Below are 23855 nucleotides of genomic sequence, written 5' to 3' on the forward strand. Positions count from 1 at the left end.
GAGACAGGGTTTCTCTGTAGCTTTGGAGCCTGTCCTGGAACTCCCTTTGTAGACCAGGCTGGCCTCGAACTCACAGAGATCCGCCTGCCTCTGCCTCCCGAGTGCTGGGATTAAAGGCGTGCACCACCACCGCCCGGCCACCAGGCTGGTCTTGAACTGGAACTAGCTCTTGTAGATCAGGCTGGCCTCAAATTCATGAAGATCCACCTACCTGCCTCTGTATCCTGAGTGCTGGGATTAGAGGTGTGAGCCACCACCACCTGTCTGAATTTTTTTTTCTTTCATTTTTTTATTGAGAAAAGGAGAAAAAAAAAAACAAGTTTCCACCTCCTCCCAGCCTCCCATTTCCCTCCCCCTCCTCCCACTCCTCTCCCCATCCCTCTCCAGTCCAAAGAGCAGTCAGGGTTCCCTGCCCTGTGGTAAGTCCTAGGTCCTCCCCTCTCCATCCATTTCTAGGAAGGTGAACATCCAAACTGGATAGGCTCCCACAAAGCCAGCACATTACGTAGGTTCAAAACCCCGTGCCATTGTCCTTGGCTTCTCATCAGCCCTCATTGTTCGCCATGTTCAGAGAGTCCGGTTTTATCCCATGCTTTTTCAGTCACAGTCCAGCTGGCCTTGGTGAGCTCCCAATAGATCAGCTCCACTGTCTCAGTGGGTGGGTGCACCCCTCGTGGTCCCAACTTCTTTGCTCATGTTCTCCCTCCTTCTGCTCCTCATTGGGACCTTGGGAGCTCAGTCCAGTGCTCCAGTGTGGGTCTCTGTCTCTATCTCCATCCATCACCAGATGAAGGTTCTTCTTACTTAGCTTCTTTGGGATCACCAATTGTAGACTCCGTGACCCTTGTTTATGGCTAGAAACCAATTATGAGTGAGTACATCCCATATTCATCTTTTTGGGTCTGAGTTACCTCACTCAGGATAATGTTTTCAATTTCCATCCATTTGCATGCAAAATTTGAGAAGTCATTGTTTTTTACCGCAGCGTAGTTCTAGTGTGTATATATTCCATACTTTCTTCATCCATTCTTCCTTTGAAGGGCATCTAGGTTGTTTCCAGGTTCTGGCTACACCTGTCTGAATTTAACACATTCTTAAAGTGAGCAGTTTTGTACTGGGTACAGTTTTATAACAGAAGAGCTAGATTAAACATTTACTCTTCGATACTTTACAGTATTGGGCAGCCATTTTCTCTGTGTAGTTCCAAAACATTTCGTCACCCCCCAAGGGATCCTCCATCTAATGAGAAGTAACTCTCTTTTCCTGTGCCTGGCCTCTCCTAACCTGCTTCTTGTCTCTCTGGATTTGCCTGTTCTGGATATGAATGGAATCATAAAATATGTGCCCATTTTTAGGTGTCCCATATCTGCTTATTGACTCACAAGTGTGAGCATTTGCATTTCTGCTTGTAGTTACGGTGTCTAGTGATGCTGTTGATGTTTCTGTGGGAGTTTTGATTTGACCGCTGACTTTCAGTTCTTTTTGTGTCTGCCTAGGAGTGAACTGCTGAATGTGAAAATTCTGAGCTTTTGAGGATCTACTAAATTGTTACATCAGTGCCATTTCGTATTCTCATCAGCAGTGTATAACCTTTATTCTTTTCTTCTTCCTGTTTAATCTTTGAAAAGAATTATAGGCATGCTAGTGACCTTAGTTGAGGTGGGATTTAGTTGTTTGGAGGAAGACAGGGGTCAGTTGGTTGGCTTTCTTTCTGTGGTGCTGGAGAGCAAATCCAGGGCCTTGCACATTCTAGGCAAACACTCTGCCACTGAGTTAGATCCCTAGCCAGTATGGGTGTCTATACACAATCTTTCCATCTATAGTAAATCACTATATGCTGTAAGAGTTGTTAACTACAGTTATCCGTATGTTAAACACTCTGCCACTGAGTTAGATCCCTAGCCAGTATGGGTGTCTATACACAATCTTTCCATCTATAGTAAATTACTATATGCTGTAAGAGTTGTTAACTACAGTTATCAGTATGTTAAAAAGTCTGTTAGTATATAGTAATTGTCTTATAATTTAAGACTATTTCACCACATCTACACATTCTTTTCTAGAAATACTGGTTTTGGCATTTTGTTAGGCTGTGGAAAATTTGAGATAAATTTTCTGAAGAAACCCTGACATTGAGGTGTTTCATATTTGTTATAGAAAGTTCTAGTTTGAACACAACTAAGAAAATTTTAACATATATTATGCTTGATTTTAATTGACTATAAGGAATGATAAAATTGTCAGTCAAAATGGTGCGTGCTTGCCGGGCGGTTGTGGCGCACGCCTTTAATCCCAGCACTCGGGAGGCAGAGGCAGGCGGATCTCTGTGAGTTCGGGACCAGCCTGGTCTACAGAGCTAGTTCCAGGACAGGCTCCAAAACCACAGAGAAACCCTGTCTCGAAAAACCAAAAAAAAAAAAAAAGGTGTGTGCTTTTAATCCCAGCACCAGTGAGGCTCAACCTCAGCCTCACTGATGAGGATCTTTGTGAGTTCAAAGCCAGACTGGTTTACAAAGTGAATTAGACACAGTGAGTCTCAGTCTCTCTCTCTCCCTCCCTCCCTCCCTCTCTCTCTCTCTCTCTCTCTCTCAAAAAAAAAAAAAGTCTAAAGAAACAAGCAAACAAGAATGATAAGTTTAAAAGTTCAAAATTTAGTGTGTTTCATTTCGATCGAATGGAAAGAATGATTAAGTGTAGGTAGCTGTGGCCTCGCCACTCCTAGGAGAGCTCACTGTACGTTAGACTGCTGACTTTTAAGTGGTTATTTTGTGTTCTGTAAAGACTGCTGCTTTGCATATGTACTGCCGGATCTAGTCGTTCTTTATAGCTATTTAAAGCATGCTGACAAATACATCCTTCAGCTTCTCTTTGTCTGTTCCTATTCTTCACAGAGCTACTGCAGCTGAATCCTTGTTCTCCTACTGCTCCTTGTAGGTGTTTTCTAGTTAGTGGACATCTATCCCTAAGGGTGTTTGCTGTCGATAAGATCTGACCCCTAAAATGGAGCCATCATATAAATGTTTCCATGCTCATGATAGCCTTGTAATTTAGCTACTTGTGTTCTGCTAGCAGTAAACATGGGTTCGCATAGAAAGAATTTTTCTCAAGGTCAGGTAAGGAGAGAGAGGGACTGAGCTTCAGGTTCGATTTAGATTTAGCTGCCCACAAAGAAAGGTCCTTTTCATTAATATTAAAGATATCAATACTGATGACCCGTTTTGTTTTGTTTCTCTGTAGCTTTGGAGCCTGTCCTGGAACTTGCTCTTATAGACCAGGCTGGTCTCGAACTCACAGAGATCCATCTGCCTCTGCCTCTCGAGTGCTGGGATTAAAGGCGTGCGCCACCACTGCCTGGCTTAAATACTAATGATCTAAATTAGCATTGGCTGCGTAGAACTTTGTACTTTTCTAAGCACGTAGACCCCCATCCAGCTTCATAATCGACATGTGAGCTACGGGTACTTCTTATAAATGAGGAAACAAGGCACACCAGAGTCAACAACCTGTTGAAGCTATTGAACTCATGGTTTAAAGCCACATTTTAAAGCAAAATATGAAGCTGGGCTTAGTGGTGCACACCTGTAGTCCCAGCATTTAGGAGGCAGAGGCAGAAGAATTGCCCTGAGTTCAAGGTCAGCCTCAGCTACTGCCCTTAGTTTTTTTTGTTTTTGTTGTTTTTGTTTTTTGTGATAGAAAGACCCTCAAAGTCCACCCCCAGTGACTTACATCCTCCAATAAGATCACACCTCCTAACCCTTCCCAAACAGTTCCTCTAGCTGGTGAGAGGGCTGTTCTCATCCAAACCACCACAGCTACCTGGCAAGAGCCCTTTCTTTTTAAAAATAATATAGTTCAAAATTCTAGTTCTGTGTGCTTAAGTATACTGTCTTGTTCTGTGATATGGTTGATATTTTATATGTTTTAATTAAATATGAATGTTGGGGCCAGGATATGTGTGTGTATGGTTGCAGGTACCCTCAGAAGCCAGAGAAGGTGTCAGGTCATACAGAGCTGGAGTTACAGGTGATTGTGAACTGTGTGATATGGGTGCTGGGACTCTGAAAGAGCGGTATATACTCTTCATCAGTGATCCTTCTTTCCAGCACCTAGTTGATATTTTCATAATTAGGACCATTCCTGACAGATATTTTAAGTTTACATAAGACAATCTGTGATCAAAACATGTCATTTATGACTATCACAAATTGATTAATTTTTTTCTCTAATTTTTTATGCAAAAATATTACTGATTTGATTGCATATTAATAATTAATAATGCTGTTGTAAAGGCTATTTTGTCAGTATTAAATGAAATACTTTTCTGTTTTCTTTTAGGTCCACCTCATTCATTTAATCGAGACGAGACAATAATCATTGCTTTGGCATCAGTCTCTGTATTAGCTGTTTTGATAGTCGCCTTATGTTTTGGATACAGACTATTGACAGGTAAAAAAAAAATAGTATTTTTTATCTCGTTTAGGAAAATGCCATTTAAATCAGAATTTATTTTCTTTAAAAAATTTCTTTTACAGAGATCTGCCTATCTTTGCTTCCTGAACGCTGGGTGCGCCACCCCCACCCAGCTTGTTGGCAAGCATCTTTACCAGCTGAGCCATCTTGCCATCCCTGTTGCTTCTTTTTTTAAAAATGTTTGTGGAAAATGTTTATACAAACAGAAACTCTGAGCTATAGTAGCTCCAATTCTCAGCTTCAACAAACATTTCTCCCCAGTTTTTACAAGAAGTTTTTTTAAAATTTTATTTTTATTCATGTGTCTGCCTGTGGCTCTGTATGTCATGGCATGTGTGTTTCCCGAGGAGGCCGGAGATGGCATTGCATATCTTAGAGCTAGAGTTAAAGGTGGTTGTGAGCCACCTAATGTGGGTGCTGAAACGTGAACTCAGCTCTTTGGAAAGCCTAGCAAGCTCTCTTAAAGCTGAGCCATCCCTTCAGCCCAGACAGGATATTTTTTTTTTTTAAGATTTATTTTATGTGTCTGTGAGCGCTCTATTGGCTTTATGCCAGAAGAAGGCATCAGATTCCATTATAGATGGTTGTGAGCCACCCTGTGGGTGCTGGGAATTGAGCTCAAGAACCTTAAGAAGAGCAGCCAGTGCTCTTGACTGCTGAGCCCTCCTTCCAAGCTCCCGTCCAACAAGAGGTTTTAAACTTACCCAAAATGTGTGTTACCCAACTGCAACAGTTATTACTTGCAGGCAAGGTTACTTAACTCTAAATCCGCACTCGCTACGCCTTTCATATCACTGAACTCTTTTAGTCAAAGCACAGATACCAGAGATCTGTAAGTGCTTTCGTATTACCTCTGTAACAACTTAAAAACTGTATATCCATAATGCTATTTTTTTAAATGAAAAAGTCAGTAATTTTTCACTAGGTCAGTTCTAATAATTTTTTTAAGGATTTTATTTTTACTTCATGTGCGTTGGTATTTTGCGAGAGTGTCAGACTTTGGAATTACAGACAGTTGTGAGCTGCTGTGTGAGTGCTGGGAATCGAACCCATGTCTGCTAGAAGAACAATCAGTGCTCTAACCACTGAGCCATCTCTCCACACCCCAGTTCTGATAAATCTTAGGTGTGATGGGTTGTTTAGGAAATCAGCACTTACTCATTCATTTGAATAATTCTGTGAAAATTTTCTTGAATTCAGTATTAGGATTTTCCACTTTAATACTGCGTCGTCATGGAATTATCTCACAGAATCTGCTCTCACGGTGCTTAATATTCATCTTCACTTGTCAGTGATTCCTATTTTAATGAGTTATTCTAACCCCTGCTGTAGCTCTTCTTAATTGCAATACTAGAAAGGTGGCGTTTTCATGTTAAGAAAGTCTCCCATCAGTAATCCCTTACTTTTCCAGGAGACCGGAAGCAGGGTCTTCACAGCATGAACATGATGGAGGCCGCAGCCTCAGAGCCGTCTCTGGACCTGGATAACCTGAAGCTCCTGGAGGTGAGGCTGTGCTGCGACTGTTGGCTGGCATGGTTGCTCCTTGTTCTCCTGAAGTGTCAGGAGCTGGTGGTGCACACCGGTAATTCCAGCAGTCAGGAAGCAGAAGCAAGGGGATTTCCTCAGGTTCCAGGCCAACCTGGTCTGTGTAGCAAGTTCCAGGGTAATTTTATAGTTCCAGGTATATTTATAGTGAGACCCGTTTAAAAATAAAGTGAAGGAACCAGTCTATGGTAGCCCACGCCTTTAATCCCACACTCGGGAGGCAGAGGCAGGTGGATCTCTGAGTTTGAGGCCAGCCTGGTCTACAGAGTGCATTCCATGACAGCCAGTACTGTTGCATAGAGAAACCCTGTCTCTAAAACCAAAAAACAAACAAATAAACCACATAAAAAGAAAAGAGAAAAGAAAAAGACAGTAGATCCCCCAACCTGTTTTAATGAAAATTCCCCAGAAGTCCAAAATAAAGAGACTGGTGACATTTTGCTATTGCTGTTTCTTTATGCATGGAGTAGATTTTTTATTCTAGGTACTGTGTGTAAGCTCCCAGATTCTGGCTAATTTCTAATGGTTGCGGTTTTTTAGAAATTTATTTTAGTTATCTGTGTGCATATGCATATGACCTGTGGGGGTTAGGAAGAGGTGTTGGGTCTCCTGGACCTGGAATTACAGGTCACTGTGAGCCACTCCTCACAGCTGTGAGGTGGGTGCTGGGAACCGAGCTTAGGCCCTCTGGAAGGTTAGAACATTCTGTCAACCACTGAGTATCTCTCCAGCCCTGTGTGTTGATTTTTGTAAGCTATTAACTGGTGGACACAGATTACAAACCTAACACTTGGGCAGAAGCCCAAATCTTAGTTCAGTTATTATATTTAGCTAGAATCAGTGTTCACTGGATTCTCTTGTTCTGGTTTCATCCTTTTGAGGCTTCTTCCCCTCACTCTGTAGAAGCTCTCCTCGTTCAAACGACCCTCCTATACCATTTTCAGTTGCATTGCTCGAAGCTGAGTAGTCTGCCTTCCAGCTGAAGCCCATAGCAAGCAGCTGGTAGCTCACCACATGGGTCCCTTTCTTCTATGCTTTGGTGCCTTTTACACTCTTAACTCCTCAGTGTATTTAGGGTTTTCTTGTAGTTCTGTCCAGTGTTTAGCTTTCATCTATTGGAAGGTTGGTTAGTGAGGTAGACAGTTCCTTAGTCTTTCCATACACAGACATCTGTCGGTTGCTTCTCGGTACTGGAATAAACTGAGGGCAAAAGAGAGCTGCTGTCTATAGTGGGGAATTAGAGTTTGTTTGTTTTTTCTTTTAAGTATTTAATTGTTCAATATTAATATGAACTAATTAATACCTTGCCTTTTTAAAAACAAACTTGCAGCTGATTGGACGGGGTCGATATGGAGCAGTGTATAAAGGTTCCTTGGATGAGCGTCCAGTTGCTGTAAAAGTATTTTCTTTTGCAAACCGTCAGAATTTTATAAATGAAAAAAACATTTACAGAGTGCCTTTGATGGAGCATGACAACATTGCTCGCTTTATAGTTGGAGATGAGAGACTCACTGCAGATGGACGCATGGAGTATTTGCTGGTGATGGAGTATTATCCCAACGTAAGTTCTTCATAAAAAGTTTCTGTCATTTAGTGTGCTTTCTGTTAAAGATTTTTTGGATGTGTTATAGAGTTTTGCTTGTTTATAAACGTGTTATTAGTGTTCTGTTATTAGTGAAATAAGGATCTTATGTCAGAATTTGAATCAGATACATCAGTCTGCCAGGTATCATGGCACATATCTGTGATCCTAGCACCAGAAAGGAGGCCAAGGTGGAAGGACTGTGAATTCAGGCCAGCCTGGGCTATTACTCTAAGACCCCATCTTATTTTTTAAAAATTTATTTATTGGGCTGGAGAGATGGCTCAGCGGTTTAGAGCACTGGCTGCTCTTCCAGAGGTCCTGAGTTCAATTCCCAGCAACCACATGGAGGCTCACAACCATCTGTAACGAGATCTGGTGCCCTCTTCTGGTGTGTGGACGTATGTGGAGGGAGAATGTTGTATACATAATAAATAAATAAATCTTTAAAAAAAAATTATTTATTTAGAGGCAGGCGGATCTCTGTGAGTTCGAGACCAGCCTGGTCTACAAGAGCTAGTTCCAGGACAGGCTCCAAAACCACAGAGAAACCCTGTCTCGAAAAAAACAAAACAAAACAAAAAATTATTTATTATGTGTACATCATTCCTTCCATGTGTGCCCGCATGCCAGAAGGGGGCGCCAGGTCTCATTATAGATGGCTGTGAGCCACCATGTGGTTATTGGGAATTGAACTCAGGACCTCTGGAAGAGCAGCCAGTGTGCACTTAACTTCTGAGCCATCTCTCCAGCCCTAAGACCCCCATCTTAAATAATAACAAAACACTAATGATTCTCTTTATTCGTCTCTCTTCTCTCATTTTTCCTTTTCTTCACTCCTTCTGTTCCTCCCTCATGCCTTCCTTTCCTTACCCTTCCCTCTTCCCTTCTCTTTAACTTTCTCTCTGTTTCTTTAGCCAGACCTTTTCATCAGACTTTACAGTACCTTGATTGACATTCATTCTTGTGTAAGCTCCTTGCCTAATCAGAAGCTCATTGTAATTTGTAGGTGAATACTTTGAGGTGAACAGATACATGCATACAGTCATCCCTTAGCATCCTCAGGCACACACACACACACCCCAAAATCACAGCTGTTCAAGCCCCTTATAGAAAATGCCATGTAGCGGTGCTTATTACTCATTCATATCTTTCTTATTATACCGTGTAAATGCCATGTTAGTAGTTGTTATATCATTTATTTAGGAAACAATGATAAGAAAAAATAATGTTATGTACAGATGCAAAGATTCTTTGGGTTATTATTTGTTTGTTTTTCCTGACTCTATTGGAGATAAAACCAGGGTCTGGGTATACCGAGCGAGTACTTTTCCATCAGGCCACATCTCTGAGTATTTTTTATGTAGCTGATTGACCCCAGGATGTGAAGCCTGCAGGTATAGAGGGCTAACAGTATAGATTTACAGGAGACATATGTGTTCTACTTATAAACCATAACAATATTGTTTATAAAATTTTGGCTTAAAATTTTTCCCAAGTTAATCTGATAGCCCAAAGAAATGTTTAAAAGGAAGTAACCATCTGTAATTTAATATTTGAAACCTAAAACCTGATACTTAAGTTCCTTCTTTCCGCTGTCCTAGTTGGGGTTTCTGTTGCTGGGATGAGACTGTGACCAAAAGCGAGTTGGGGAGGAAAGGGTTACTCAGCTTACTCTCCCACATCACTGCTCACCCTCTCAGGGACTCACCCAGGGCAGGAGCCTGGAGGTAGGAGCTCTGCAGAGGCCATGGATGGCGCCACTTACTGGCTTGCTCATCCTTCTTTCTTGATTTTGTGGGTGTTCTTGTTGTTGTTGTTGATTGTTTCCAGACAGGGTCCTTGAACTCACTGTGTAGACCAGGCTGGCGTCAAATTCAGAGAGTCACCTGCCTCTGCCTCTCAAGTGGTGGTGGCATTAGTGTGTGCCACTGCAGTTGACTTGTTTGTTTTGTTTTGTGGTCATTCGGCTTTTTTGTAAAACCTCAAGACCACCTGCCCGGTAGTGAGCCCACCCACGATGGGCTGGGCCCGCCCACATCAATCACTAGGAAAGTGCTCTACAGGCCTGGCTGCAGCCTGATTATACGGAGGCATTTTCTCAGTTAAGGCTCCCTCTTCCCAGAGGACTTCAGCTTGTGTCAGAGTTTACATGAAACTAGCCAGAACGCCCTCTCTCACTTTCCTTTTCAGATATACCTTATCTTTATCATTAGTGCTTCATGTAATCCTAGCCTGTGCAAATCCTTCATAAGGTTGTTACCTCTTCTTGTTGAAGCACATGAATTTAACTTCTTTGGTATACTTTTTCCTTTATACAGGGATCTCTATGCAAATATTTGAGTCTCCATACAAGTGACTGGGTAAGCTCTTGCCGGTTGGCTCATTCTGTGACTAGAGGATTGGCTTATCTGCACACAGAATTACCACGAGGAGGTAAGAGAAATAAAATTTTAATCATATTTTAGAAGAAAAGCCATAACTTATATTGTTAAAATATGAATATTAACCAGTTGTTTGAAAGCTTCATTATCAGGAAATATACTTGAATATAATAGAAAGAAAAGCAAGCATGGATTTCATTAAGAATTTGAAGACTTTCCTTCTAAAAATATACATACAGCTAATTTTAGAGAAAATTATTTTAGGGGGAGTATATTTCAGTGATAGAATGCTTCCTTAGCTTGTGTAAGGCCCTACATTTGATATCTGATATCATAAGACCAGGCAAAGAAAATCCTAGAGGTTTTTCAGATCTCTTGAAGTCTAATTGAGAACCTTAGGTTAATACTCTTAACTAGGCTATATTTTCCTTGTATTTATTTTGTTTATGGAATAAATTACAATGTATTAGTTTTAATATTACTTGAATTTTTATTACATAAGTTGTAATTCTCAAGCATCTTTTTATAAATTCATATCCTGCTAGCTAGAATCGAGAGGGAAGATATAACAGTGGTTTTATTAATAAAGAAAATTTTTGCCAGGTGGTGGTGGCACACGCCTTTAATCCCAGCACTCAGGAGGCAGAGGCAGGGTGATCTCTGTGAGTTCGAGGCCAGCGTGGTCTATAAGAGCGAGTTCCAGGATAGGCTCCAAAGCTACAGAGAAACCCTGTCTCAAAAAACCAAAAAAAAAAAAAAAAAAAGAAAGAAAGAAAAAGAAAATTTTCTTCTTTCTCATACACTTATAAAAATCTCGGGGCTGGAGAGATGGCTCAGAGGTTAAGAGCATTGCCTGCTCTTCCAAAGGTCCTGAGTTCAATTCCCAGCAACCACATGGTGGCTCACAACCATCTGTAATGAAATCTGGCCTGCAGGCATACACACAGAGAGAATATTGTATACATAATAAATAAATAAATATTAAAAAAAAAATCTCGAGGGTTAGGCATGGTGGTGGCAGGACCCTGCTTTAAAAAAAAAAAATCTAAAGAGGTCGATTAAGTTGGCGTATACTAATTACAATCCTCATACTCAGGAGGTTGAAACAGGGGGATTGTGAGTTGAAGGTATCCCTTGACTGCAGAGTGAGACCTGTCTCATAAAAGGAGGAGGAAGAAACAGAGAGAGGACTGAGCTTACAGGCCAGTGGTAGAGCATAGTGTGCGTGAGGCTCTCGGGTTCAGTCCCCAGCAACAAACAAAACCAGAACCTAAAGTGAGGGTGTCAGGGACGGGTTTGACAGCATGATATTAGACACGAGGCTCCTGTATTTTTCTGTACTGTCCCTTACCTATGGATCACATTTTCATAGTTATTTCTTTGTCCTCTGTGCTATGTTCTAGGTAGGGAGTTGTCCCCTTCCACCTTCAAAAGTTCCTCTTGTGTACCTGTTTTGTTTCTTAGAACTAATTCATTCTTACCCACTGGAGACCAAGAATATAATTGTTCTGTTTTGTTTTTGTTGGGTGGATTGCTCTTCAGGCAAAGTGGGGTTCTGTTGTTAAACAGGGATGGAAGGCAGTGTTGGCCAGTATTTTGAAACTGTATTACATCCCCTGTTGTAGCTTACACCTTCTTCAGCTTTCTTTCGTGAGTTCTTTAACTAGTTGTCCAGAGCACCTCTTTTAAATACATTCACTTCTCACTTTGTTTCAAAATATACTCACATCACAGGCGCCCCTAAATTAGTGTGTCTGTGCTTTCTCAGGTTTCCACTTGGGGACCACATTTTGTCACATTGTAACCGTCGCTGTTCCTGTAGTGTCCCTGACCTCGTTAGGGAGGATACTTAATGTATCCGTTTCTTAGGTCTTTGTTCCATTATATAATAGCATGGATCATCTTTTCTAGCTGATGCTTCATATATAAATAATTTCTTCTGAATAATTTATTGGCTCATTTACTCGATGTCTTTCCTTGGGTACAAGACTGACCTGTTATTGCTGTGTCAGCAGCCGGTGTGCTTGCTTCGGTGTTTTAGCCGTCAGCCATTGGACCTGTTCCTTACTTTAGATATAACTCCTTTAGACGCTGGCTTAAAGCAGAATTTAAAATATCATCCTGATTCCCCTTTCAAGGTTTGCAAAATTCAGCAAGGTTATAAGTCAAATACTGGCTGAAATTTCTTTGCTTAAACAAAGAAAGATTTTTCTCAAACAGTGGCTCATGCCTTTATTCCTAGCACTTTGGAGGCAGAGGCAGGCGGATCTCTGAGTCTGAGGCCAGCCGACATAGTAAGCTCTAGGACATCTCACTGAATCAGTGAGTGCTGCTCATATGTAAATAATGCTTTAGGGCTGACCACTTGGGATTAAATAGCCAATTAGGGGGCTCATTCTATGGAAGAACGGATTCTCTCTCTCTCAGCTGTCTTTAATTATCTTAGCTCTTTACCTAGAATGAAGCTGTGTCAGATTTCCTCCATTTTTGTTGGCCTATCCCCTGATGTCATTGTTCAGGTCTTCTTTCAGCTACCGTATTGTTGGGATTTTATGGGTGCCGCTTGCCTGTCCTGTGTAGAAGATTGTTTCTTACCAGGTGTCCTGGTGCTCTGGCTCTTGTGGTCTGTTCACCCTTTCGTGATGTTCTGAGTCGTAGGTGTAGGTGTTGTGTTTCTATCAGCTGGGGCTTGGTACCTGCTGGTGAGTCGTTCTCCACATTTTGATCAGTCGTGGCCTTCTGTGATGGTCTCCATCTGCTGCAAGAAGTTTCTCTGAAGATGAGTGATAGTTCCACAGAGACCAGCCTGATTTACATGAAACCCTGTCTGAAAAACCAGCCAACCTACTAACCAACCAAGCACAACCGTGGAAACAAAACAGAAAGAAAGAAATGAAGAGAAAAAAACTCGCTTGTGTCAACAGTTAGAACTGTGTTTACTGTTAGATTCAGTTGAATGTTCAGTGCTTGATTAACTGTGTATCTAAGAGGAGTTAGTTACTAATAGTTACCCTTGGAAAGTAGTAATAAGTTGAAATTGTGAGGTTCTGATTTGGGTTGTGACACCCATGTTGATCAAACTCATAATCTTCCTGCCTCTACATCCCAAGCGCTAGGATTGCAGGCATGTGTCTTGATAATCAGGTTTCTTTCCCTAGCCCCATTTTTTTAGACAGCTATAATGGGTGGAAAATAGTTCTATCTTTTATTTACATGTATGTAGCGCCTGTTATCTCATTTTAATATTATCCCCAAATAATTCTACCTAAGCATTAATAAGTGTTTGAAATTATCCAAACAGATCATTATAAACCTGCAATTTCTCATCGAGATTTAAATAGCAGAAATGTCCTGGTAAAAAATGATGGCACGTGTGTCATCAGCGACTTCGGTTTGTCCATGAGGCTAACTGGAAACAGACTGGTGCGCCCAGGGGAAGAGGATAATGCAGCTATAAGTGAGGTGAGTCCATTAACATACAATGATACTACAAAATCGAAACACTGTAGCAGTTATCTGTTAACTGTTAACACTGTTAGCTACAGGCTGTTAGGTATTGTAATATGAGCGGTGGGCCTGCGTTCCCAGCACCCGGCCACCCACATGGCTAGCTCTAGCTTATGCCCCGAAATAATTACACGGAAACTGTATTCTTTTAAACACCGCTTGGCCCATTATATCTAGCCTTTTCTCGGCTAACTCTCGCACCTGGACTAGCCCATTTCTTATAATCTGTGTAGCCCACGAGCTGGCTTACCAGGAATGATCTTAACCTGCGTCTGCCTGGAGTGGAAGAATCATGGCGACTCACTGACTCAGCTTCTTTCTCCCAGCCTTCTGTTCTGTTTACTCCACCCACCTATGTTTTAACCTATGAGGGCCAAGCAGTTTCTTTATTGCTTAACCAATGAAATCAACAGATTGATACATGACACTCCCACATCAGTTAGGGTTAGACATTAGGAACTACCAAATACATTGTATAAAGACCTGTGTAAAACTGATCAGTTTATTTTGAAAAATTCCAGGTTGTTTGAACAAACATTAGGGAGATATATCTAGGAATTGATTTTTTTGTTATTAAAGGGAATTTATTAGATTGTGTTTTCTGTTGGTTTGTTTTTTGAGTCAGATTCTCTTTATATGGCCAAGTTTGGCCTTGAGTTTACCGTCCTCCTCCGAGGGTTGAGATTTCAGGCAAGTCCTACCCAGACCCAGCCAGAATTGATTTTTGAAGTAAGGTTATCAAGTTTGAGATGGGAAAGTCTACTCTGTGGTTACAATGTCGACATATCTTTCCTGACCCTTTTCTCTGCTTCACATACATAGATGTAGGTAAAGATTTGCAATTTTTTAAAATTATTCATTTTTTAAAAATTTTATGTACATAGTGCTTTGACATTTTCTCATCATGTTTGACAGTTTTTGTTTTGCATTATTGACTATATTGCAAAGACGGGCAATGAAATAGACAATTAATTATAGAACAGCCTGCAGTCTCATGGTTTTTGTTTGTTTGTTTGGTTTTGGTTTTTCAAGACAGGGTCTCTCTGTGTAGCCCTGGCTGTCCTGGAAACTCTGTAGGCCAGGCTGGTCTTGAACTCACAGAGATCCACCTGCCTCTGCCTCCCGAATGTTGGGATTAAAGGTGTGCACCAACATAGTCCAGCTGGATTTTTGAAAGTTGGTAAAGGAACGCTTACTTTGTTCTCTCATAGGAACACTTACTTTATATTGAGAGGGGAGAGATTTTTAACGTACAGTGACCTTGCTTTGGGTTGAGTAGTTTCATTAACAGGAGTAAATTAAAAAAACAAATTAACTTTATTTTATATGCATTTGGTATGAAGGTATCAGATTCCCTGGAACTGGAGTTACAGTTGTGAACTGCCATGTGGGTGCTGGGAAATGAACCCATGTCCTCTGGGAGAGCAACCAGTGTTCTTAACCACTAAGCCATCTCTCCAGCCCCAACAGGAGTAAATTTTACATGCGATTTCTGGGCTAATGTTTGCTCTTCAGGATATGTTGCATTTTATTTCTTTAAAATAACACTCTTAATTCACCAGGTTGGCACAATTCGCTATATGGCGCCCGAAGTGCTGGAAGGAGCTGTGAACCTGAGGGACTGTGAGTCCGCGTTGAAGCAGGTAGACATGTATGCGCTGGGGCTGATCTACTGGGAGGTGTTCATGAGATGTACAGACCTCTTCCCCGGTAAGAACCGCTGCTAATTTATCAGGGCTTCGTTTTTAACTCTTGGTTTGTTTTGGTTTTTCTAGGCAAGGTTTCTCTGTGTAGCCTTGGCTCTCGTAGAATTAGCTTTGTAGACCAGGCTGACCTAGAACTCATGGAGATACCCCTTCCTCTACTTTCCAAGTGCTGGGATTAAAGGTGTGCCATCATCACCCAATGATTTGTCAGTTTTTAGAAGTGATACAGTTGTATCTTCTTTCTCACTTGGTTATAATAAATTCAAGAAAAGAATCTGGTTTTAGAGAAGTATGTAGAGGCCTGAAAAATAGATTAGCAGCCAGGAACTTAAAAGAAACTGAGGTTTCAAAAGACCCAGTTTCTTGCTTTTGGTATGGATCAAGAGATAGCTCTAACTACTTCTTCAGCACCATGCCTGCAATGCCTGCCATGCTCCCTGCCATGAGGATAATGGACTAAGCCGCTGAAACTATAAGCAAGCTCTTAATTAAATGCTTTCTTTTATTAAAAAAAAAAAACTGCCTAGCTGGGCGGTGGTGGCGCACGCCTTTAATCCCAGCACTGGGGAGGCAGAGGCAGGCGGATCTCTGTGAGTTCGAGACCAGCCTGGTCTACAAGAGCTAGTTCCAGGACAGGCTCCAAAACCATATAGAAACCCTGCCTCGAAAAAGAAAAAAAAAAAAAAAAAAAAAAAAACTGCCTAAATAGTTATGGTGTCTCTTCACAGCAATAGAACATTGACTAAGACAATCATAAAAGTTAAAAAATAAAATAAGTGCTTCAGTTATCTATCAATATTCCTTCCTAAACTTCTCCATAATTAGATCATTCTTCTGACTTAAACAACATTTCTTTTAAGTTTTAGATTTTTCTTTGGTGAGTGATGTTTCCGTCTCTCCTCTTAAATTTGGTTGCTTGTTGTACCAAATCCTGGTATTTTTCTTTATTTTCTAACATGAGATCAGAGTTCAGGCATAAGTTTAGGTATTAAATATTCCTTATAATATTTCACTCCTAAATTTAATACCAGTCAAAACCATTTTAAAATGCCTATCTAGTCTGAGAGACAACTCCGTGGTAGGAAGCTATCCAGGGCTCAGTGTTGAAGAATGTACTTAGACTGTTGGAGGCCTTGAGTTCAGTCCCCAACAGTATTTGACAACTGTGTGTGCCATCAATAGGTACTGTTTGCAGCTTACGATGAAATAATTCTGACTTTTACAAAATGTGATAAAGTTAAGTGCATTTATAAACAGACAGAAGTTGGGCGGTGGTGGCACAGGTCTTTAATCCCAGCCCTCAGGAGGCTCTGTGAGTTTGAGACCAGCCTGGTCCACAGAGTGAGTTCCAGGACAGCCAAGGCTACACAGAGAAACCCAGCCTTGATAAAAACCAATAAAGAATAAATAAATAAACATACTGAGCTATACAGAAAACCCCATACAACTAATACATAAAAATCCAATGGCCTACGACAGGATTCTCAAATTCCGATTGCTGCGACCCTCATGTTTGACACCCAACCATAAACTCAGTTTTGTTGCTACTTCATAACTACAATTTTACTACTGTTATGAATCGTCATATATTTTTTGAAATAGAGGTTTGCCAGAGGGGTCACAAACCCACGTGTTGAGAACCACTGGCCTGGAGGAGACCTACAGTCTTCCTGGCGCCTCATCACTGCTCTACGTATTAAAATAACAAGATAGATGAGAAGGGATGGAGGCTAGGGCATTTCGGTTCTAATCTTGGCTTCATCTCTTCCTTGGAAAAGTCACTTAACTCTTGTGTGCTTCAATCTTCCTGGCAGCCAAGCAGTACTGTCTGCCTCCCTTATCTCACAGGCACAACAGGAGAGTTATAATGACCCAGATGAAAAAGCTCCACGAAACATGGCAAGGTTTTGTTTCTATTTGAATAGTTAAAGCAATCCATACATTCTTACCCTCTAGCAGTATTTTTTAAATTTACAAAAATTGTTTTTTTAATGCAGCAGAGCCTGAGTTATTAGAATACTTCACTGTTTTAAAAACAGTGCTTAATATTCAAGTACATACTCACCATGCTTAAGGCTTAGAGTTTGATCCCCAACACCAAAGAATAAGATAAGTAAAATATCTGTATAGTATTGAAACTACTATTTCATTTATCAATAAAAATTGAGACTTCCTAATATTAATAGACTAAAACAACAATAAAGTGTCTGAAATTTGCATGTATGCTTAAAAGGGTTTAATGCATATGGTTTCTGTTTATTTGATACTAGAAATACCTCTGTTATTCTATCCTCTATGATAATCAGAAATTCTATCATTCTTTCTATAAAAACACAGGTGAATCTGTACCAGAATACCAGATGGCTTTCCAGACAGAAGTTGGCAACCATCCCACTTTTGAGGACATGCAGGTTCTTGTGTCGAGAGAAAAACAGAGACCCAAATTCCCAGAAGCCTGGAAAGAAAACAGCTTGGTAAGAAGACGAGGACTTCTGCCTAGAACTAGATAAGTTTAAATGTGCTTGAAGCAAAAAATAGAAGCCGCCTAGCTGTGGTGATTCATGCCTGTGCCCCACCACTGGGTAAGGCAACAGGAATCACACATTTAGGGCCAGCCTGGGCTTCAGTGTAGATCTAAAAAGTTAACTAAAGTAAAAACATCAGACTTGTGTTCATATAAACATTTCCTGTACAACACAATACTGAGTTTGGACTCATAGGAACCACACAGACTACTTCATTGCTTTAAGCTCTTGCTTTTGGGAAAGCTTATTTTAAAAACACCATCCAGTGGATTCCCTGGTTCCTTGTCTCTTTTGTTTTTTCTAGGTTCTACTCAAACATTTTTTTTCAAATCTTTGTCTTCTCTTATAGATAATTTTCTTCTTTTGATGAAGTTCTGTTTAAGTGTGCATATTACTATGTGTGTTAGGTGTTAAACATTACAAATCCTTGCATGTTTAAAAACTTTCCATCTTAGTGTCAGACATGAGTAATAAATCACCAGAGTCATGGTTTCAGAGTTGTGAAGACCTTCTCCGGCCTGCAGTCTTCATATGAGAATTGGGATGTGGGCCTGCTTACTCCATTGTCGGGGCAGCTGAGTGTGTGCTGTGGTGCACATGAGGAAGTCGCACGACAGGGCCCCTCTTTACTTCTGCCACACTGCTTCTCCAGTGTACCTGGCCTTCTGGGCAGTTCTGTGTCATCACCCGTCCACAGGACACGAGCTGGGTTCATGCACGCAGGGCACTGAATCCCACTTAACTGGGTTGCAAGGATTGAACTCAGAACTCAGGTGGTCAGTTGCCATGAATAGTCCTTAACCCTCCCACCCATCTCCCACAGACCGCAGCCGCTTTTTGTTTTATCGGTTCCCTCCCTCCCTCATCTACACAGCTGAGAACGACTGGAAGGCCTCCTCCTCTCACCTGTTGGCTGTCATAGGAGTAGTTTTATCGATGTGCTTAGACACCATGATCAAGGCAACTTATAAAACATTTAATTGGGCTGGGTGGTGGTGGGCACGCCTTTAATCTCAGCACTTGGGAGGCAGAGACAGGCCCATCTCCTCCATTGAGGCCACATCTCCAAATCCTTCCCAAATAGTTCCCCTGACTAAGGACCGAGCATTCAGATGTGTAGGCCCGTGGCGGCCATTCTCATTCACCACCACATTTGAGCTGCAGGCATGTACTACCACACCAGGGTTTTGGTTTTTGTTTTTCTATAAGCTGTTAAGACTTACTTTTCCATTGCAGTTTTGAATTTTCACTTGGGTATATGTTAGCGCAGACCTTTTCACACATTTTTCCTAGATATTGAATAGATTTTTCCATTTGAAAATCCAAAACTTTCCTCATTTCACGAGTTCTCTAGTGTTTGTTTGTTTGTTTTGAGACAGATTTTCTCTGTGTAACAGTCCTACCTGTCCTGGAACTCGCTTTGTAGACCAGGCTGGCCTTGAACTAGAGACCCACCACCCAGTTCTAGCTTTTATTTTAAAATTACTTCTTTCCAGCTGGGCAGTGGTGGCGTGCGCCTTTAATCCCAGCACTTGGGAGGCAGAGGCAGGTGGAACTCTATGAGTTTGAGGCCAGCCTGGGCTACAAGAGTGAGTTCCAGGACAGACTCTAAAGCTACAGAGAAACCCTGTCTCAAAAAAGAAAAAAAAATACTTCTTTCCTTACATTTCTTTAACCTTGAATTCTCATTAAACTAGTATTGAACCGCCTAACATTCCAAGTCTGAATTTCTCTCCCCCCCCCTTCTGTTGTTTTTTGTTTATCTGTTTGGAAAACAGGGCTGTGTGAGTTCATACTAACTGCGTAGCTGGGGATAACAGTGAACTCCTGCCTCTGCCTCTGAGTGTGTGTGCCACCGTGTTGGTTTATGTGGGTTTCATGTGTGCCAGCACTCTACCAACCGCGCTGCGTCTCCAGCTTCTGTCTGTTTTTCAGTGTTGTTCTAATTGTTCAGCATTTGCTCAGCTTCACCTTTTGATCAGCCCATTAGTTTCTTACTAACAGTGTTGTATCAATTGTTTGTTCATTATATTTTTAATTCCCTGGGGTGGCAGGATAGCCCATCAGGTCAAGGCCCCTGCCACCGAGCTTAATGCCATATCTCAGTTCCTGGAACCCACAGAGTGCAAGGAGAGAACTGATTTACACAGTGTTCGCTGACCTCCAGTGCACACCATGACATTTGCCATTCTTCCCCAATAAATACATTAAAATTTTTAAATTTCTACAATCCTGTTTTTATTTCTAGAAGGTTGTATTGCTTTGTATTTCCTCAGTGATCTCTTCTTAAGGTAGTAATGTAATGATGATTACTTCTGAAGGTATTTATTACATTTTTATACTTAGTACAAATTAATTTTCTTAGCTCTAATTAAAGAACATGAAGAAATTTAGTAATTTAAATCATTTTACTATATATTTTCCCATCCCACTTACAGATTGCCTCAACAGAATAGAATATTTTCATTCGTGTCAGAGAGAGAGAGAGACTAGAGATGTATCCCTTCAGATATTGAGCTTCATCTTAGTGGTCATCTTTGTTAGTAGATTAATCTCAAAGCTGTCTTATGTTTCAGATGAGATTGAAATCTTTAAGTATATGGCCACTAAAGAGCTTGTTCACTTCATACACACGGCTGATGAGATTTCAGTCAGATCAATCAGATGAGATTGAAACCTTTAAGTATATGGCCACTAAAGAGCATGTTCAGTTCATGCACACGGTTGCCTCCAAATGGCAGTTTTTGCTAAGCAGACTTGGGCAGTTCCTTAAGCAGGTAAGGGGGTGAATTGTACTCTACCAGGATTCCCCAGAGCTGCCGACCTCATAGAAAACGTCTGTGAGATCTGAGAGTTTGTTATAATCAGTCGCGACCTCCTCTCCTTATCTTGTGTCGTCTCACTGCGGTGACGAAGGTCTGTTCTTTTGAAGCGTTTGTCGGCAACCCTCTGTTGTGGGATATGCAACATACACAGATTTACCTGACAACTCTTTACTTCTAATTTAGATGAGGTTGCTAAGCAAGGGACTTTTAATATTTGGTTTACATCCAACAAATCCATTTAAACTTGATATAGATGGTATAGCCAAAAGAAAAGTTTCTCTGCAGTGGCAATACAGTTCAAGAGTTAGGGAGGAAGTGTATAATTTATTAACGTGACTAAAGGTTTATTAATTCTTTGAAAAAGGAAGAGCTATTTTTAAAAAAATGCAGTTTAGGTGGGCATAGTGGAGCATTCTTTTAGTTCCAGCACGGGAGGGGGGGGGCGGGGGGCGGATCTCTGTGAGTTGGAGGCCAGCTTGGTCTACATGGTGAGTTCCAGGACAGCTAGAGCTACATAGAGAAACCTTGTCTCGAAATAAACCAAACCAAAGCAAAACAAACAAAGATTATTGACTCTTATACTTACCTGGAATTACTTTTTAAATTTCAAGTTGGAGAACCCTTTTAACTTACTTACAGAGCATGTCCACAACAATGACTTCCCCTGATTTGATAGATAGATGGGTGATAGATTGATGATAGGTAGATACATACATAAAAAAATAAAATTATTTTTAAGGAATTGTTTTCTTAGGCCAGACATGGTGACATACACCTTTATTACTAGCACTTAGGAGGCAGAAGCAGGCAGATCTCTGTGAGTTCAAGGCCAGCCTGGTCTACAGAGTGAGTTCCAGGACAGTCTGAGTGGGCTACAGAGAGAAACCCTCTGGGGGGGGGGGGATGTTTTCTTAATTCAGTTCTTCATCTGTTGTTTTCTTAGTTCTTTGGTTCACTTGAAATTTTTTGATACCTCTAATACTTGTACTTCCTTGATTTCTGTTAAGATTTTATTTCCCTGTAAATGGATAACACATTCTTGTTTCTTTGCATTCCTTTTGGCTTTTTGTTTATTTTTAGGCGGGATTTCATGTATCCCAGTCTTGTCTCAAAGATTTCATTCTAAGATCAAGAATATCCCTGAGGTCCTGACCTTCTGCCTCTCCCTCCCAAATGCTAAAATTTCAAGTACAATACTTGGTTCCTTTTGTAATTTTTTTTTGTTTGAAATTGGACATTTGGGGCTGTAGCTGTAGCTTAATTAAGTCCCTGAAACCTAAAGAAATAAATAAACATTATAACAAATATTAAAATAAATAGCTGGGTATAGTGACATGCTTTTTAATCCCAGCACTCGGGAGGCAGAGGCAGGTGGATCTCTGAGTTCGAGACCAGCCTGATCTACAGAACTAGTTCCAGGACAGGCTCCAAAGCCACAGAGAAACCCTGTCTTGAAAAACCCAGATAGATATGATATGCAGAATATAAATAAGTCTAAAAGAAAAAAAAAGAAAACAACCTCCCAAAAAAACCAAAACCATACATATATATACAACCTGATTTTCTTTGAACACAGTTGTAAACAGTATGCTCTCTGATTATGCTGTAGGCGGTGAGGTCACTCAAGGAAACGATCGAAGACTGCTGGGACCAGGACGCAGAGGCTCGGCTCACGGCACAGTGCGCTGAGGAGAGAATGGCCGAGCTTATGATGATATGGGAGAGAAACAAGTCTGTGAGCCCCACGGTCAACCCCATGTCTACGGCCATGCAGAATGAACGGTAAGACCCTGGGGCTCGCGGCCGTCACTTAGCTGTTGGCCCCGGAGACCAAGTAAAGGACAGGAAACAAACGCTGCTAAGTCAGCCTAGTGATGCGATTGTCGTTTTTCTTTCTGGAACTAGCTCTTGTAGATCAGACTGGCCTCGAACTTACAGAGATCCACCTGCCCCTGCCTCCCAAGTGCTGGCTTAAAGGCGTGCGCCACCACCACCCAGCTTTAAATTGTTTTCTTTGTAATATTTTTTTTAATTTATTATGTTTGTGGTGTTCTGCCTGCAGGCTAGAAGAGGGCATTAGATTTCATTGCAGATGGTTGTGAGCTGTGGGTGCTGGGAATTGAACTCAGGACCTCTTGAAGAGCAGCCAGCGCTCTTAATCTCTGAGCCATCTCTGCAGCCCCCAATATCCCTAGTGTTGTTTTTTTTAAGATTTATTTTTGTTATTTTTAATATGTGTGTGGAGGTGGAAGCAGGGATGTGCACGAGTTTGGGTGTCTGGAGCCAGAGGCATGAGTTCCCTCTGGAGCTAGGATTTTAAGCAGTTGGGAGCTATGGAGCAGTGAACTGAATTCAGGTCCTCTACAGGAAGAACACCTGCTCTTGAGCACAGAGCCTTCTCTCCAGCCTCTTTCCATTCTTGTACGGAAAATATTTATGTGGTGTGAATACAAGACAGAATCTGTAATTTCATATCTAAAGATACAGTAAAAGAAATGACTCTTTATTAGTCAGCCTGGTCTACAGAGCAAGGTCCAGGATTGCCAGAGGCTACACAGAGAAACCCTGTTTGAAGAAACCAAAAGGGGAGGGGGAAATTAGTGTAACTTACCTTTAATGTTAAAGATAAAATATTCTTATAGTTGTAAAAGGTTATACCTTGCACATGTTCTTTGTGTTCTGTCTTGTGTTCATTGGTGTTTTTATTTCGTAAGCACATGTGACTGTCGGGTATCTACTGCTGTTGCAGTGGACACGACTTGTGCACTGGCTTTCCAGCGGTGCTTAAAGAACACACGATACTTCTCTCTGTCCTGTGCTACAACTATACCTTCAGATCCCAAATAAAAACTAAGGCATTAGGACTGGAGAGACAGCTCGGGGGTTAAGAGCACTGGCTGTTCTCGCAGAGGACGCAGGTTCCATTCCCAGCACCCACATGGCAGCTCACAACTGTTTGTAAGTCAGTTCCAGGGAAGCTGACACCCTCACACCAATCCTCATAAAATCAAATAGAAGTGCTGTCCCTTTACGCGCATTAGAGGAGTCTTCTCCATCTTCTGTGTTTCTGCTTCCCTATAATCTAAAGTCTGCAGGTCATACATCTGTCGATGGTCAGATGAAGGGAATACAGAGAGGGCTCTGTATCCCTTGCTGCTCTCCCAGCAGACCCTGGTTCCGTTCCCTGTTGTCGGTTGTTTTTACTCTTTAGGCTTTTTGAGGGGCCCACAACCCTGCTCGCACATAAATCGCACACGAAGGCTTCTTCTTAGTTAGGAGTGTCCAGCCTTACCTTGGCTTGTTTCTTGCCT

At 41.3% G+C, this 23855-nt stretch overlaps 1 protein-coding gene across 4 annotated transcripts in view; it reads left to right on the forward strand.

Moving 5' to 3' along the window:
• The window catches only part of LOC121459053 (bone morphogenetic protein receptor type-2-like), a 99480-nt gene that overhangs the window by 62751 nt on the left and 12874 nt on the right, over positions 1 to 23855 (forward strand). For 3 of the 4 annotated variants that reach the window (XM_041668560.1, XM_041668562.1, XM_041668563.1), the window contains exons 4-11: positions 4336 to 4446; positions 5882 to 5973; positions 7346 to 7576; positions 9919 to 10033; positions 13283 to 13443; positions 15051 to 15198; positions 17532 to 17668; positions 22154 to 22326. In XM_041668560.1, coding sequence (XP_041524494.1) covers positions 4336 to 4446; positions 5882 to 5973; positions 7346 to 7576; positions 9919 to 10033; positions 13283 to 13443; positions 15051 to 15198; positions 17532 to 17668; positions 22154 to 22326 — 1168 coding nt within the window. The remainder of the gene's footprint in view (positions 1 to 4335; positions 4447 to 5881; positions 5974 to 7345; positions 7577 to 9918; positions 10034 to 13282; positions 13444 to 15050; positions 15199 to 17531; positions 17669 to 22153; positions 22327 to 23855) is intronic. The other variant, XM_041668561.1, reaches the window with a different exon arrangement.

Source organism: Microtus oregoni, unplaced genomic scaffold, assembly GCF_018167655.1.
Source record: "Microtus oregoni isolate MIOR12 unplaced genomic scaffold, Mior012 000018F_ref0000195, whole genome shotgun sequence".
Taxonomy (NCBI): domain Eukaryota; kingdom Metazoa; phylum Chordata; class Mammalia; order Rodentia; family Cricetidae; genus Microtus; species Microtus oregoni.